The sequence below is a fragment of the Ctenopharyngodon idella genome, chromosome 9 (assembly GCF_019924925.1).
Source record: "Ctenopharyngodon idella isolate HZGC_01 chromosome 9, HZGC01, whole genome shotgun sequence".
NCBI classification, from domain to species: domain Eukaryota; kingdom Metazoa; phylum Chordata; class Actinopteri; order Cypriniformes; family Xenocyprididae; genus Ctenopharyngodon; species Ctenopharyngodon idella.
This window is the reverse complement of record NC_067228.1, coordinates 616704-635374: the sequence shown is the minus strand read 5'-3', so window position 1 is coordinate 635374 and position 18671 is coordinate 616704. Positions and strand designations below refer to the sequence as shown.

Genomic DNA, 18671 nt, shown 5'->3' with positions numbered 1-18671 from the left:
TTTCGAAGATTTACTAGAAAATATTTCAGCCTTTCTACTATTTCATTGCATTACTTGCTGTTTTTCTTAATTGTCTGTGAAATTTACGTGAAAATTCTACGCTATTTTCAAAGAAACTGTTTCCATCAATTAGGCATGTGACGGTATCAAATTTTCATATCGCAATAATTGCTGAAACTTTAATTACGGTTAGGAATTAAGACAAAACTTAAAGGATTAGTTCAGTTCAGAATTAAAATGTCCTGATAATTTACTCACCCCCATGTCATCCAAGATGTTCATGTCTTTCTTTCTTCAGTCAACAAGAAATGAAGGTTTTTGAGGAAAACATTCCAGGATTTTTCTCCATATAGTGGACTTCACTGGGGTTCAACGGGTTGAAGGTCCAAATGTCAGTTTCAGTGCAGCTTCAAAGAGCTCTACATGATCCCAGACGAGGAATAAGAGTCTTATCTAGAGAAACCATCGGACATTTTCTAAAAAAAATAAAAAAATTATACACTTTTTAACCACAAATGCTCGTCTTGCACTGCTCTGTGATGCTCCACGCATTACGTAATCATGTCGGAAAGGTCACGCGTGACGTAGGTGGAAGTACCGCGGTAGGGTGAAAAACAACTTCAACTTCAAAACTGTCCGACATCGTTGTATTACCTTTTTAGTAAAGGCCATTTGACTTTGCATGTTCACTTTGTAAACACTGGAGCCTACGTCACGCGTGATCTTTCCAACGTGATTACGTAATGCGTGGCGCATCACAGAGCAGTGCAAGACGAGCATTTGTGGTTAAAAAGTATATAATGTTTATTTTTTTAGAAAATGTCCGATGGTTTCTCTAGATAAGACTCTTATTCCTCGTCTGGGATCATGTAGAGCTCTTTGAAGCTGCACTGAAACTGACATTTGGACCTTCAACCCGTTGAACCCCAGTGAAGTCCACTATATGGAGAAAAATCCTGGAATGTTTTCCTCAAAAACCTTCATTTCTTTTACGACTGAAGAAAGACAAACATCTTGGATGACATGGGAATGAGTAAATTATCAGGAAATTTGAATTCTGAAGTGAACTAATCCTTTAAGTCTTTGAGTATTTGGTGCTGTGATGAACAACTAGCGAATACAAAATCTGAATGTCTGTTTGAAACACTTAAATACCGTTGAGGCACAGCCGGCTTTGTTTATGGCAGCATTTCTGCTGTTCTGTAAGTGCAATCTTTGACACCACATCATGCAATAAAAATGTATTCTAAAAATCGAAATAATGTATAAATAAAGAATTATTTACAATATTTCGAATGTTCAGTATCGCGATATATCGTATCAGCGAACAGAAACAGAAAAAAGCCAAAGCGTGTGGCCTCGCATGTTGCTCTGAAGTTCTTCTTCATCCTCAGATCTGATTCCTCTCACACCAGTAGTGTAAAGGAAAAGCAGTATTAGTGTCTGTTTGTCACTTCAGAAGGCTGACGCACGTTTCGGCATGCAAATGTGCTGCGTTCACCCTGTCAGCGGCGAGAGAAGCTTCGCTCCAGCTTTAAGCAGACGAAAGCCGCTGTCGCTCTCACACTCACATGTGTTCAGTCTTAGGCTGCTCTGAGTGCAGTGCGGCGAGGACAGAATCAGTATTCGGGAGGGAACGTCCCGGGTTCAGTCAAACTGAAGCTTTGTGAACATCTGCAATGAGAGGAACGCTGAATGCACAACACACTTACTTGGCGTAGCAGTCGCGGGCCTCTCTAGAGGACGCCATCTCCCAGCCATTGGGGGGCCCCTGTGTGGGAGCCCAACTCCCGGGGGCCGACGGCGGACAGCTGGAGGGTTTGGTCCTGTGGCTACAAGGAAAACACAAGAGAAACATTTAGAGATGGTGTCATGGTCAAGATTCAATCCAGCGACACTTTACATCAGGTCACTTCAGATTGTTTCAAAGCAGCTTCACAGAAATAAACGTGTAAATAACTGTTAAACGTTGCAAAGTTCAATTATGAAACTACTGTAGAGCTGCTTTACAACTGAAATTGAACTTGTTTCATAATTGAACACTGACAGTTATTGAACTGAACTGAATCAACATTGAACTGAATTGAGCTGATTGTCTTCTATAGAGCTGCTTTACAGAAGAAATTGTCATTCAGCTAAATTCAGTTCAATGTTGATTCAGTTCAGTTCAATAACTATCAATGTTGCTAAGTACATCAATTATGAAAAATTCAATTCAGCTCAATTCAGTTGTTCAGCTATCATTATACAGCTTAATTCAGTTCAATGTTGATTCAGTTCAATAACCATGTCAATGTTGCAAAGTTAAATTATGAAACTACTGTAGAGCTGCTTTACATCTGAAATTGAACTTGTTTCATAATTGAACATCAACAGTTATTGAACTGAATCAACATTGAACTGAATTGAGCTGAATAATGACACTATTGTCTTCTGTAGAGCTGCTTTACAGAAGAAATTTAAGATAATGTCATTATTCAGCTCAATTCAGTTCAGTTTTGATTCAGTTTAGTTCAATAATATCAATGTTGCAAAGTTCATCAATTATGAAAAATTCAATTCAGCTCAATTCAGTTGTTCAGCTATCATTATACAGCTTAATTCAGTTTAATTATGATTCAGTTCAGTTCAATAACCATGTCAATGTTGCAAAGTTCAATTATGAAACTACTGTACAGCTGTGTTAGATCTGAAATTGAAGCCGTTTCATAATTGAATATCGACATTTATTGAACTGAATCAACATTGAACTGAATTGAGCTAAATAATGACATCATTGTCTTTTAAGAGCTGATTTACAGCTGAAATTGAAAACCGTGTCATTATTCAGCTAAATTCAGTTCAATGTTGATTCAGTAACAGTGTCAATGTTGCAAAGTTCATCAATTATGAAAGTACTGCAGAGCTGCTTTACATCTGAAATTGAGGCTGTTTCATAATTGAACATCAACACTGATATTGAACTGAATCAACATTGAACTGAACTGAGCTGAATAATGACATTGTCATTTAAGAGCTGCTTTACAGATGAAATTTAAGATAATATCATTATTCAGGTCAATTCCATTCAATGTTGATTCAATTTAGCTCAATAACAATATCAATGTTGCAAAGTTCATCAATTATGAAAAATTCAATTCAGCTCAATTCAGTAGTTCAGCTATCATTATACAGCTTAATTCAGTTTAATGTTGATTCAGTTCAGTTCAATAATGTCAATGTTGCAAAGTTCAATTATGAAATTACTGCAGAGCTGTGTTAGATCTAAAATTGAAGTTGTTTCATAATTGAACATCGACAGTTATTGAACTGAATCAACACTGAACAGAATTGAGCTGAATAATGACCATTTTGTTTTGTAGAGCTGCTTTACAGATGAAATTTAAGATAATGTCATTATTCAGGTCAATTCAGTTCAGCGTTGATTCAATTTAGTTCAATAACAATATCAATGTTGCAGTTCAATTATGAAAAATTTAATTCTGCACAATTCAGTTATTCAACTGTCATTATACAACTCAATTCCATTATTATGAAAAGAGAAATTATGATACCCCAAAGTGATTTATCATTTCACGTTACAGGGACTCACTTCCTACAGAAATACTCGATTTTGCAAATCTGGAGCTTTGCATTTTAAATTGTAAAATTGTAAAAAAATTAAATAAATAAATAAATAAAGGGGAAAAAAACAAATTGATTTAAATTAGCCCTACTTCTTATATTGCTTTTTACTTTTTTATTCTGAGTTTGAAATTGTGAACATATAACAGCACATATATGGGGTTATTAGCCGTAGAGTGTTACAGTAGGAGGTCTTTCTCCTCCTCACTAAATCTGCAGAATATCAACCGATAACAGCCTGGACTTCATTTGTGCCAGTGATTTAATTACATTTATTATGTAATGCAATCATGCAAGCCTCAAGATTGTCATGCTTCAGTCTTGTACACTAAGTGCCGTGAAATCTCTCTTATGCTGAACTGCCGGCAGATTCCTTAGAAAGCCTGATATCCAGTGGGCCGTTTGATCAAAGCCGTGTTCGTGCACCAACATCATACACCAGATTACTGAAAGTCCGTGACTCACGAGCTCAAGGCCTACATTTACAATAAAGTGCAGCACAAATAGTTACAGAAACCAAACACCCACTTGAAAAGACTACTGGAAATATAGATGATGATCCATTGAAGCAAAACTACTTCTTAGAATAAAAGCATTGGCCTCGTATTTTAAGCTGTTTTTAAAAATGGATAAGTTCAGAACAGGGCTGGGCAGTATATTAAATATTCACATAGGCCTAGTTTTGAAAAAGAAAAAAAGCTGAAAGTAATTTTTTAAAATCGATTTTATATAATGATATCAGACAAAAACAGCAGGATGCAGACAGGAATATGATCTTAAATGAGCTTCAGTCTGTCAGAGATGAAACCAAGTAACTGAATTACAATAATAAAATTCCCAGGCTTGAAATGCCATAAAGAAGTCTTCATAAACTGACGCAAACGTTGAAGGGGAAAAACTTTTGGTAGACCGAATCTCCTCTCTGGATGAATGACAAAATGCACTTTTAGAAGGTTTTCTGACATAAAACAAGGTTCTTTGCATTCATTATTTAAACGCACCTCCTGTAAGCAGGAACTGTACTGTGTTTGTGTTTGTTACGTATGCAAGAAAGCTCTGAAATCTCCCAAACTGATCCATAATAAATGAACATTCACCTTCCTGTTTTCTCAGTCTAGTCCTATGCAGTCATATTTCTCAGTCTAGTTAGAAGTCTCTTCTGCTCACCAAGGCTGCATTTATTTGATCAAACATACAGTAAAACAGTGAAATATTATTCCAATGTAAATCAGCTGTTTTCTATGTGAATATATAGTAAAGTGTAATTTATTCCTGAATTTTCAGCATCATTACTCCAGTCTTCAGTGTCACATGATCCTTCAGAAAACATTCTAATATGATGATTTGATGCTCAAGAAACATTTATGATTATTATCAGCGTTGAAAACAGTCATATTTTTGCGGAAACCGTCATACATTTTATTTTTCAGGATTCTTTGATGAATAGAAAGTTCAACATTTATTTGAAATAGAATCTTTTGTAACATTATAAATGTCTTTACTGTCACTTTTGATCAATTTAATGCATCTTTGATGAATAAAGGTATTCATTTCTTTAAAAATTAACCTACTGACCCCAGACTTTTGTCTATACAGCATATAAGCTGTACAGACATCTCTTGTCTTAACAAGTCATGTTATTCTGTATCTGCAGAAATCTTTATGTTAAAACATCGTGGCAACATCTTGCTTTTATAAAGCATTACTCTGAACGTAAAGTCATTTTGCAGCAAAAAAAGCAGAGACAGCAAATTCTGGAATGGATTTAAACACAGTAAAACGTTTTAGAGCTGAGAACACGACAGACTTACTGGAGCTGAAAGCATCATCAATTCAGCCAAAAACAATATACAACTATAATGAGATAAAACTAACTAAATGAGTGTGCAGGTGTTGGGTTTGTGTAGAATATTGTAGATGTTTCAGTGTAAGTTCTACAGGTGCAGAAATCACACAGGCCGACTAAAGAACACCGGCAGTCCCTGTGAAGCCTATTTTTAGGACCATTAAAATCTTTCCACTGTGACTTTATTCTCATGACAATTAAGCACATTTTCCCTCCAAATTCTCATTTAAAAAACCTGGTGTGTGACCTTTTTTTTTTTATAAAGGGCCTGCTTCTCCTACAAAGCTATTGTACAACTTCAGAAGACTTGGAACATCATGCACAGGTCGTATGAACTACCGTTATAATAATTACAATTATTATTACTTTGCAAAGAAAAGACATTATGCTTTATATTTCTGTGGTCCACAAAAATCAGAGTTTGAACAACATGAGGTTTTCTAAATGATTATAGAATCAAAATTGAGAGATGTAAACTTAGAATTCCGAACAAAAAAAAAGTCAAAATTGAGAGATTTAAACTTAGAATTCCGAACAAAAAAAAAGAAGCTAAAAACGATGATGTAAACTTAGAATTCCGAACAAAAAACGTCAAAATTAAAAAACGATGATAAACTTAGAATTCCGAACAAAAAACGTCAAAATTATGAGATGTAAACTTAGAATTACGAACAAAAAAAAAGTCAAAATTGAGAGATTTAAACTTAGAATTCCGAACAAAAAAAAAAAGCTAAAAACGATGAGATGTAAACTTAGAATTCCGAACAAAAAAAAAGTCAAAATTGAGAGATTTAAACTTAGAATTCCGAACAAAAAAAAAGTCAAAATTGAGAGATTTAAACTTAGAATTCCGAACAAAAAAAAAGTCAAAATTGAGAGATTTAAACTTAGAATTCCGAACAAAAAAAAAAAAAAAAAAGGCTAAAAACGGTGAGATGTAAACTTAGAATTCCGAACAAAAAACGTCAAAATTTTGAGATGTAAACTTAGAATTCCGAACAAAAAAAGTAAAAATTTTGAGATGTAAACTTAGAATTCTGAACAAAAAAATGTCAGAATTGCAAGATGTAAACTTTTTTTTTGTCTTTTTTTGTTTGGAAATCTAAGTTTACATCACGCAATTTTGTATTTTTTTTTTTTTTTTGTTCGGAATTCCAAGAAAAAAAGTCAGAATTGCGAGATATAAACTTAGAATTCCAAGTTCAAGCATTCTATCATTCTATAATCATTTACACAATCTCATGTTGTTTAAACCCTGATTTTTGTGGACCAATTACAATTTTTATTTTTTTATTCTGTGGCGGAAACAATCTTCCAAACGTGTCACATATTTAGAAAACACTTTTAAACATATTACTGGACTCACAGACGAGGTTTTCAATACTGTGCTTCCCTGCAAATACTCTGTTTAAGCAGAAGGAAGTATGTGCTGCTTACAGCACAAATATTAAAACACGTACAAACAGTCCTGATGAAGCCCTATGGTTGAGACCAAACACAAGAGATACGCAGGTAAAGTAATCAGTTTCCTCCTTAGAGACGTAAACAGAACAATTCACTCACAATGTCAAACGCCGGGTCTTCAGAGCAGTAAGACGGACTAACAAAACACTCTTCCATTTTCCCCGACAGCACCTTCATTAACTTGGTTCTCTCATTGATGTTCCTTCTTTAACTCGGCTCCTTTGGAGCACGATGGGGATTTTTAGGGAGTAACCGTACCGGACAGAGAAACACAAGCCACTCAAAGAGCCATCAATAAATGATGGCCGTGCCGCCGCGCAGCCAACACTAGTGAGGGAGCGCAGGCTGCAGAATTCATGAAGTGCACTAAGCAGAGCAAGTGTTCAAATACCGTGGATTATTCATGCTTTAAAGTTGGAGTCAACATACTGTATATACTGCTCAAAAGACTGGGGTCAATAAGACTTATATTTTGGAAAGAAATTAATGCTTTTATTTTTTTTTAAATTGATCAAAAGTGACAGTAAAGACATTTATAATGTTACAAAAGATTCTATTTCAAAAATGCTGAACTTTTGAACTTTATATTCATAAAAGAATCCTGAAAAATAAAATGTATGACGGTTTCCACAAAAATATGAACTGTTTTCAACACTGATAATAATCATAAATGTTTCTTGAGCATCAAATCATCATATCAGAATGATTTCTGAAGGATCATGTGACACTGAAGACTGGCTAGGCTATCTGAATGATTTTTGAGTTTTTATCCAGATGCATTCATATGTTATCAGTAATCTGATGTTTTGGTTTTGTGTCCATCATGTGGCAAATAAAAAGAGGAAATAATTAAATAATTTAATTCAATCCAAAACATAGTTCATAGGTTATTCAATATATGAAAGTGTTGTTATTGTTATCTAAAACTATGAAAAATTTATTTTTGGTAATGGAATTAAAGCTGAAATAAAATAATTATAAATATTAGATGAAATTGTTTTTTTTAACTTAAACGAATGTTTGTGAAATTGCTGTAGATTTGTTGTCTTGGCAATTTTATTGTATTATTTTATTTATAAGTTTAAGTTTAAAATGACTAAAAAATAACATTAAAATAAAATTAAAACAAAAATATTAAAAAGCACCTGACGAAGTTACTAAAATGTATTAATAAATAATACAATAAACTTGAATATATTTGTAACAATGCTGTAGAAATATTGTCTTGGCAATTTAATTTTATTATTTTATTTATAAATTTAAGTACTAAAATTACTAAAAATAAAATAAAACTAAAATAAAAATGAAAGCTAAAATATTAAAAAGCACCTAACAAAACGACTAAAATGTATTAATAAATATTAATAAATTTTATATATATATATATATATATATATATGTGAATATGAATAAATACTATAATAAACTTAAATGAATATGTTTGTGACGATGCTGTAGAAATATTTTTATTTTATTATTTTATTTATAAATTTAAGTGGTAAAATGACTAAAAATAAAACTGAAAAAGGTCAAATTGAAGCTAAAATATTAAAAAGCACCTAACAAAATTACTAAAATGTACAAGTAAATATTATTGAATGTAAAATCTATTAATAAATACTATAATAGTAAATACTAAAATAACGCTGAAATATATACAGTGATCTTAACAGTCACTGATATTTAATTTCTGTCCAGCCTTATTTCCAAGCTGAAGAGCCTATTTCAGATCACTTTCACAATCCTACGTCTTGTTCAAGCTTAATGATAATGACAGAGGAAAGTTATTAATTTGCCGATTTATCAGTAGAATTGAACGGACTGAAATGACGTGCCGCGCCGTAACATGCAAATGAAGCTGTTAAACTGGGATCTGTTGCCATGGCAGCTGTGTGGAGACGGTGAGAGGGCGAATGACAATCAAACTAATATCTTCAACTAATTAGTAGCCTGACATCTATACTGGAATGTCAGTTAGTGCGACTCCCACAGGGAAACTGTCCAGAGAGAAACACGGATCCGCTCCTGCAGTGCTGGGAAACAAACTAAAGCTTAACAAGCTGCTCAGCAGTAAAACTACTGACAAAATACTAATATCTTCATAAACATATCATTATAAGGGTAACACTTACAGCAGGTCTGGTAAAAGAGGTCCCTCACTGTGACAAATCTCCCCCTTTACACTGAAGCCATTATTACATACAACCAATACTGCCAGAGTACAAACAATAAATGTTTAACATCTCTGACTGCGTCTCGCTGTAATTACTCAATCTTTTTTGTCTGGCCAGTGAAGGACACACAGCAGCAACATTCCAGCACATGAACCCGATCGCTCATGTGTGCGCCGCATCAATAATTCAGTCTGGAGAGCAGAGCTCATCATGTTCCCTCGCAGCGTTTCCATTCCAAACGTCCCGCCCTTCTTCATCTGGACGGACACTATTTAACTGTAAATGTGAGGAAAAAAACTTTATCGCATCAATTTCCTTGTGACACAGAAAGTTAGAAATAACTAACACATATCGGTTGTGTTCTAAAACCTAGTGGGCAACCTACATAGGCAGCAACCTTCTAAGGGAGCATCTTACTTGAAATAAGGCATATGGATACGTGAAGGTTTGGAGGCAGAAATTCTCAATTTCCCAAACTCACCGCAACCCGCCAAAATAAGAGTTCAGAAAACTATCTGCAGATACACACACAAACTCACGGCTCTTCACCGCAACCCGCCAAAATAAAAGTTCAGAAAACGGTTGGCAGATACACACAAACTCACGGCTCTTCACTGCAACCCGCCAAAATAAAAGTTCAGAAAACTATCTGCAGATACACACACAAACTCACGGCTCTTCACCGCAACCCGCCAAAATAAAAGTTAAGAAAACAGTTGGCAGATACACACAAACTCACGGCTCTTCACCGCAACCCGCCAAAATAAAAGTTAAGAAAACGGTTGGCAGATACACACAAACTCACGGCTCTTCACCGCAACCCGCCAAAATAAAAGTTAAGAAAACTAGTCTGCAGATACACACACAAACTCACGGCTCTTCACCGCAACCCGCCAAAATAAAAGTTCAGAAAACTATCTGCAGATACACACACAAACTCGGCTCTTCACCGCAACCCGCCAAAATAAAAGTTCAGAAAACTATCTGCAGATACACACAAACTCACGGCTCTTCACCGCAACCCGCCAAAATAAAAGTTCAGAAAACTATCTGCAGATACACACAAACTCACGGCTCTTCACCGCAACCCGCCAAAATAAAAGTTCAGAAAACGGTTGGCAGATACACACATAAACTCACGGCTCTTCACCGCAACCCGCCAAAATAAAAGTTCAGAAAACTATCTGCAGATACACACAAACTCACGGCTCTTCACCGCAACCCGCCAAAATAAAAGTTCAGAAAACTATCTGCAGATACACACACAAACTCGGCTCTTCACCGCAACCCGCCAAAATAAAAGTTCAGAAAACTATCTGCAGATACACACACAAACTCGGCTCTTCACCGCAACCCGCCAAAATAAAAGTTCAGAAAACTATCTGCAGATACACACAAACTCACGGCTCTTCACCGCAACCCGCCAAAATAAAAGTTCAGAAAACGGTTGGCAGATACGCACATAAACTCACGGCTCTTCACCGCAACCCGCCAAAATAAAAGTTCAGAAAACTATCTGCAGATACACACACACACACTCATGGCTCTTCACCGCAACCCGCCAAAATAAAAGTTCAGAAAACTATCTGCAGATACACACACAAACTCGGCTCTTCACTGCAACCCGCCAAAATAAAAGTTCAGAAAACTATCTGCAGATACACACACAAACTCGGCTCTTCACCGCAACCCGCCAAAATAAAAGTTCAGAAAACTATCTGCAGATACACACACAAACTCGGCTCTTCACCGCAACCCACCAAAATAAAAGTTCAGAAAACTATCTGCAGATACACACAAACTCACGGCTCTTCACCGCAACCCGCCAAAATAAAAGTTCAGAAAACTATCTGCAGATACACACACAAACTCGGCTCTTCACCGCAACCCGCCAAAATAAAAGTTCAGAAAACTATCTGCAGATACACACAAACTCACGGCTCTTCACCGCAACCCGCCAAAATAAAAGTTCAGAAAACTATCTGCAGATACACACAAACTCACGGCTCTTCACCGCAACCCGCCAAAATAAAAGTTCAGAAAACGGTTGGCAGATACACACACAAACTCACGGCTCTTCACCGCAACCCGCCAAAATAAAAGTTCAGAAAACTATCTGCAGATACACACACAAACTCGGCTCTTCACTGCAACCCGCCAAAATAAAAGTTCAGAAAACTATCTGCAGATACACACACAAACTCGGCTCTTCACCGCAACCCACCAAAATAAAAGTTCAGAAAATGGTTGGCAGATACACACACAAACTCACGGCTCTTCACCGCAACCCACCAAAATAAAAGTTCAGAAAACTATCTGCAGATACACACAAACTCACGGCTCTTCACCGCAACCCGCCAAAATAAAAGTTCAGAAAACGGTTGGCAGATACGCACATAAACTCACGGCTCTTCACCGCAACCCGCCAAAATAAAAGTTCAGAAAACTATCTGCAGATACACACACAAACTCACAGCTCTTCACCACAACCCGGCAAAATAAAAGTTCAGTTTCACCTGAAGAAACTGGGACAGAAATATTTTACTATTGTACAGTAGAATTATAATAATAATAATAATAATTAAAACATTAAGGAATATTTCACATTTATTTTACAAATTTAATTGAAATAAACAGTAAACCACTATTGTGCAGCACTTCATTTGCCAAAAAATAAAAAGAATTGTTACATTTTCATTTGATTACATTTTAATTGCATTCATTCGATTATTTGTATTCAGTCATAAAACACAAAATAATATAAAACAGAATAAAAAAAAATAATAAAAAAAAATAAAAAAAGATATTAAAGTTTTAGATGGTATTTTTATGAATTCAACAGACATGGTTTTTGATTATTTTTATTTAATTAAACCATTAAAACAGAATCCAGAAAAATTGACAGTGCTGACAGTACATTAGTGCAATGGTAGAAATCGCTGTCAGCCAGTAGATAATATTTATACTGCATTTTTAAAATGCGACAAGAAAACTAGAGTCTATTTAAAACGGTCTCTCAAACAGGCACTTACAGTACAGACAGCTTTGTTTTATATAATGACAGCAATTTAGTTGTCGAATCTTGTGACCCAATAATAGAAAAATCCTGCACTTTCATTCCTTCTAAATTGAAGATGATGGCTTATAGTAACTCTTTCAGCAAACCAATGCAAAGCAGTGACAGATTACAACAAAGCCCTCGAACATGCCAGCATGCAGGCGAGATGATGTAACCGGTGGACAGATGGAAAAAAAAAATCTCAGCTCCATCTCGGAGGAAGACAGAGACGCAGGAGAGACATGCTGAAGAGTCCAGGTCAGAATGTATGCGAATGGATGATTGGCTGGGGAAATAATTTTGTCTTGCTACTGCAAATGGGCTGTTGTCAGGTAATATGCAGCTCTGCTTCAAGAGCTCTCAGACGCTTCACAGTCGTGTCTGGAGACTCGTGTGCTTTACTGTAGTGCTAATGATACTGAACCGTCAGGGACGACGTCGCTGGAACGTGAACTTTGCTTTAACTGCGAGCAAACAGCGTCTCTTTGCCCCGCCCTCAATCACTGTAGTTGTATCTGAGACTGGAAGAGTTTGGTTCGTGTTGTTCATGTTGAGAAGACACTGTTTTCTGCTGCCAAAGCAAATCCACTTTGATGAGATTGATACGGTAAAACATTGTTACTGTTCGTATCACTGTGAATCAAGAGCTGAGATTCAGATATGATAATGAGCGTTTGGCTTCTGACCAATCAGAGCAGAGCAGCTCTCAGAGAGGCGGGGTTTAGAGAGACCGAATCCTTGATTGAAGCATTTCAGACACTGAGAGAAAAGAGCTGATGCTGCAGTGGATATTATGAGAAAATTAAAGTGTTTGACTTTGGATGAATGTGAACCTGTTTTAAAAGACTCTAAAGCAAAATTAACAACCTTTAAAATAGCATAATAGGCGCACTTTAAATAAACACTGCAATCCTGCACTGTTGAACAGTAAATGAATCTTGATTTAAGAACGTTTAGATATTTGTGCTGGAAAACTAGACATAAGTATTAAGTAAGTGTGGCACTTCCTTTAGATACATGTGTAATCGACGCAGCGGAAGCGATGCTTTTCACACTGATATTGACAGTGATGTGATGCAGGCTGTCATTAGAGCGCTACAGAAACACACTGCTGTAAGACGCTCAGCTGCGAGCCGCGAGTGATCCCGCCCTGTTATTTGAGAGCTTCATCAGACCCAGATCGTCCAGCTGGGGAAACACCACCGCTCCGGTGCTTCCAGCTAATGACAGGCCACTGTAATAACACACAGCAGCTCATCAACGCCGCTAATGAGCATTTCACACGCAAATATTCCAGCAGAACTGATGCCCTGCGGCACATTGTGTCAGGAGCTGTTCGCAACAATGCAAACAGGAAATACAAATGCCTTCCCATTATGTCTGAATTGCCATAATTACAATTTTCTGCCATTTACTCATCCTCATGTCATTTAAAACCTGTATGATTTTTGTTCTGCGGAAGACGCGCGCACACGCACACACACACAAGATATTTTGAAAAATGCCCACTTTGTTTTTTCCATAAAACGATTGTTTGGACCCCTAATTCTTTTTAGAATTTAGAATTTAGAAATTTATATCTCGCAATTCTGACTTTATATCTCGCAATTCTGACTTTATATCTCGCAATTCTGACTTTATAACTCGCAATTCTGACTTTATATCTCGCAATTCTGGCTTTATAACTCGCAATTCTGACTTTATATCTCGCAATTCTGGCTTTATATCTCGCAATTCTGGCTTTATAACTCGCAATTCTGGCTTTATAACTCGCAATTCTGGCTTTATATCTCGCAATTCTGGCTTTATAACTCGCAATTCTGGCTTTATAACTCGCAATTCTGACTTTATATCTTGCAATTCTGGCTTTATATCTCGCAATTCTGACTTTATATCACGCAATTCTGACTTTATATCTCGCAATTCTGACTTTATATCTCGCAATTCTGACTTTATATCTCGCAATTCTGCTTTATATCTCGCAATTCTGACTTATATCACGCAATTCTGGCTTTATATCACGCAATTCTGGCTTTATATCTCGCAATTCTGACTTTATCACGCATATCTCGCAATCTGGCTTATATCTCGCAATTCTGGCTTTATAACTCGCAATTCTGGCTTTATAACTCGCAATTCTGGCTTTATATCTCGCAATTCTGGCTTTATAACTCGCAATTCTGGCTTTATAACTCGCAATTCTGACTTTATATCTTGCAATTCTGGCTTTATATCTCGCAATTCTGACTTTATATCACGCAATTCTGACTTTATATCTCGCAATTCTGACTTTATATCTCGCAATTCTGACTTTATATCTCGCAATTCTGGCTTTATATCTCGCAATTCTGACTTTATATCACGCAATTCTGGCTTTATATCACGCAATTCTGGCTTTATATCTCGCAATTCTGACTTTATATCACGCAATTCTGGCTTTATATCTCGCAATTCTGACTTTATATCTCGCAATTCTGGCTTTATATCTCGCAATTCTGACTTTATATCACGCAATTCTGACTTTATATCTCGCAATTCTGACTTTATATCTCGCAATTCTGACTTTATATCTCGCAATTCTGACTTTATATAGAAAGAGCCTCAGAAAAGCTGCATTTATTTGATCAAAATACAGCTTTTCTGAGGCTCTTTCTTTCTTACTGACTCCAAACATTTGAACATTTGTAGTGTATGTCAAAGATTCATAATGCAACACAACATGCAATGCTTTGGCCAAGAATTTGCATCTGTTTTGTGTACTTCCAATGTTTCTGGCGTTGTGTTATGGAATATTTAAAATCTGAATGCTTCTAACAAAAGTTCGTGCAGTTTGAGCTCATAAATATTCTGCACATGCATCACTCTCTGCCCGGCACATCCTGTACCTTCTGTGTGAATAATGAACGTGTATAAAGAGCAGGTCACATGGAAAAAGCAACACAGCAGCAAACCATGCATGCTATAATAACTTAAAGGCAGGAAAGAGTTGATTAAATATATGCTATATACTGACCAACAGACGCTGTTTCAAAACCTGCATGACTCGATCACACACACGTTAACTGATGTTTCCTAGATTTCAGCAGATGTTGCACAGCAAGAATCTCTTGAAACTTGTCAAGAATATGTTTAGGTCACCAAAATCAACAGAAAAAATACATAGTTATAATTTACATAAATGTATGCATTGCATAAATTATTTTCATGAAACATTTTCTCATTATTGTCATGCATATGAGCATTTTCCTATCAGTTTTGTGTAATTATCATTAATCTCTGTGTTGATTCTCTATATTGTACTCTTTGGTCCTAGAAATAGGCTTCAGTTTTGAGCAAAAATGGCAATTCTTATTTTATTTTTTATTTTAATTTCAGGGTAAAATGTGGTTCTTTGAGATTTTCATGCAGAATATTTGTACAGTGCTGTTTTGTTACAGCAGTTGATGCACAAAAGCAAACAAAAGGATGATGCAATTGCTAATTTTCATTTGCACAAATCTCATAGAGGGAGAAAAAAGCATTTGCACTGATGAAACTGATAAATGTGATTATAATTGTAGTCATGATTGTAATTGTTAGAGGGCAGAGGAAAATAAAGCCCTTCGGATGGCATCTGCTGGGCATTAATATCTGCTGACTGAGGTCATCGCTGCCCCCGTCAGCCCTTCACTGTAACTGCAGCAGCGTTTCCTACAGCTCTCTAATCATCAGTCTTTAACAAAAGATTCAACAACAAAGACATTTCAATGGGAAGCCAATAGTTCAGCCAAAAAGTAAAGTTCTGTCATTCTTCACTCATTCTCAGTTCAGTCGACATGCTGTTATTTGTGCAGAACACACAAGAAATCAGTTCACTGCAGGGACATTATAGTTAACTAACATTTTCATTATTTGAAATGATGTTAACTGAAATAAAATACTATAAAAAAAAAAAAAAAAAAATATATATATATATATATATATATATATATATATATATTATTTCAGACTAGTTGCCAAGCAAACATTTCTCATTTTCATTTTAGTTTAACTTCATGTACTAAAATAACTAAAATGTTTTCTGAAGGATCATGTGACACTGAAGACTGGAGTAATGATGCTGAAAATTCAGCTTTGATCACAGGAATAAATTACACTTTACTATATATTCACATAGAAAACAGCTGATTTACATTATAATAATATTTCACAATTTTACTGTATTTTTGTTCAAATAAATGCAGCTTTAGTGAGCAGAAGAGACTCTTTCAGAAACATTAAATATCATTTTGAGCCCGAACAAAGTTAGTGTATTAAAAAACACAAAAGAATTACTAACATTAAAATGAAAACTAAATCTAGAAATAAAAACTAATTCAAAATATTAATAAAATCTATAATAGTATCAATTATACTAACACTGGTTTATAGTGACGATCCTCTAAAAATGACAAAAATGCCATAAAAGTATCATAATTAATTGTTACCAAGTTAATACAATATATTTGGCAAGATTATCAGTGAATAATGACTAAAATATCAGTTTAGAACAACATGAGGATGACGGAGTACTCATTTCTGAATGAACTTCAAATAGTTTTTAAAAATCTTTTAGTTCTCATTAGGGATGAAAATTACATAAATTCCCATAATTGATAGTTGTTTAAATTACTGATCAATTAATCAATTAACCTCTTAAATTCAAAGTTATCACGTTACTTAACCAACATAAAACAGGTGTCATTTTAAAGCTCAGAAGCTCAGTGCATACAGGGAATATGACCAACACTTAATAAGTGCTTTTAATTTTGATAACATATTAGAAGTGCTCTATTTTCATAACTGTAAAATCTGTAAAATCATCGTACAAAACAGATAGATTTGTGTCTTACTTGTGGCATGAAAATATGAAAATTTGGGCTGAAAGCCGATAACCGATATATTGGCCGATAAATCTAAATCCAAATTTTTATATAATTTTTGAGAGCATGATTACAAAAACAAAAGTCTCACCATTAAAATCCATGTCCCAAACACACAATTATAATGTTCTCATTATAATATTATGTATCTTATATGACAGACTTGCGCTGCACATGTTGAACATAACTGTATTTTCCTTTTTGAAGTGATTTCGATCATATTTCAAACAATTCAAAACCATCATGATGAACAGTGTGCATCTGAAGTGTCTCAGCTGAAGGAAATAATCCATTATTTATCGGCTTTAATATATCAGCCAAATTTATCGGGCCGATAACGATAACATTAAAAATAAACATATCGGCCGATACCGATATGATGGCGATATATCGTGCATCCCCAGTGTCATATATCATTGAAAAGGTCTCAACTAGCAGAATACAACAAGCATATTTGTTTCAGTTAGAGACCAAAATATACCAAGCATTTGTATGAAAAATACTTTTCATACAAATGCTGGCGCACATGTAAACAGTATACATATCATGTGTTTATGCCACGTTTTGGTTTGTAACTTCACAAAACATTAGAAACATAGTAGATCACATATTTTGAGAGCCGGTGGTCTCGAACGAGCCCAAACACAACATAAGACAACGAGTAGATCACGGAGTGACATTGACATGCTGCTTCGCTAAAGCAATAAGGACTTCTGGGAACCGATCGTGTCGCGATCATGACGCAGCGTCTTCTATCATCTTCTGAAAGTGATGTGTTTCATAATTTCCATTGTCAAAATAAGAACACGCAACGCAAGATCCAGCGTCAACGCCGTTTTCAATGTGAAAGAGCATTTCTGACATCCATCTTCAGTTCTTGGTCAGGCCGTTTCTCCTCATGGAAACAGGCTTCACGTGTACTTTAATTATTTTAGGCACTATCTCAGCTCTACTTTACAGAGAGTTCTCTCCAGCAGCGAACACACAGAGAGACGCATGAATTAAAGATGATGCTTTCATAACTCTCCAAAGTGCTTCTTTTCATACACTGTCTTATAAATAAGATGGAGCGCTCTTTAACCTTCAGCCTGTCTCGCTAAAGTCCAAATATTCACAATGCACAATCTGCTGGATGAAGCTTTTACACTGCATTTTCCAATCAAGCATCTGCCCTTTAGTGATATTTGGTCAACTTAATTAATTTAATTCATTATGTTAATTTAATCCCCCTCGAGTCCAATATTTTCCTTTTGCAAGAGCCATTGTTTGCAGGAGATTAAGAATGTAGCAGATTACAGTTTATGAAGAACATGCTAGAATGGCATGATTGCTTCAGAGAGATCACATGACAACTGACATACTGTTCAAACGGAAGCTGAAAATTCTGTCATGATTCACTCTTATGTGTTCCAGACGGTCATGATTCAGATTCAGAACACATGCACTAGACAGAAAGTGTCCGTTCCTCGAAATTTCTCTTTTTATGTGCTAAGGAAAAGAATAACATCATGTGTGTTTGGAATGACGTGAGGGTGAGTAAATATTGACAGAGTTTTCATTTGTGCAGAAGATGCATTTGTTTCAGAATTTGAAGATTCTGTGAA

At 35.5% G+C, this 18671-nt stretch overlaps 1 protein-coding gene across 2 annotated transcripts in view; it reads right to left on the bottom strand.

Annotated features, from left to right (window-relative positions):
* frmpd4 (FERM and PDZ domain containing 4) overlaps positions 1–18671 on the bottom strand; it is a 60773-nt gene that overhangs the window by 30804 nt on the left and 11298 nt on the right. For both annotated transcript variants that reach the window (XM_051904957.1, XM_051904958.1), the window contains exon 2: positions 1713–1832. In XM_051904957.1, the coding sequence (XP_051760917.1) occupies positions 1713–1832 (120 nt within the window). The remainder of the gene's footprint in view (positions 1–1712; positions 1833–18671) is intronic.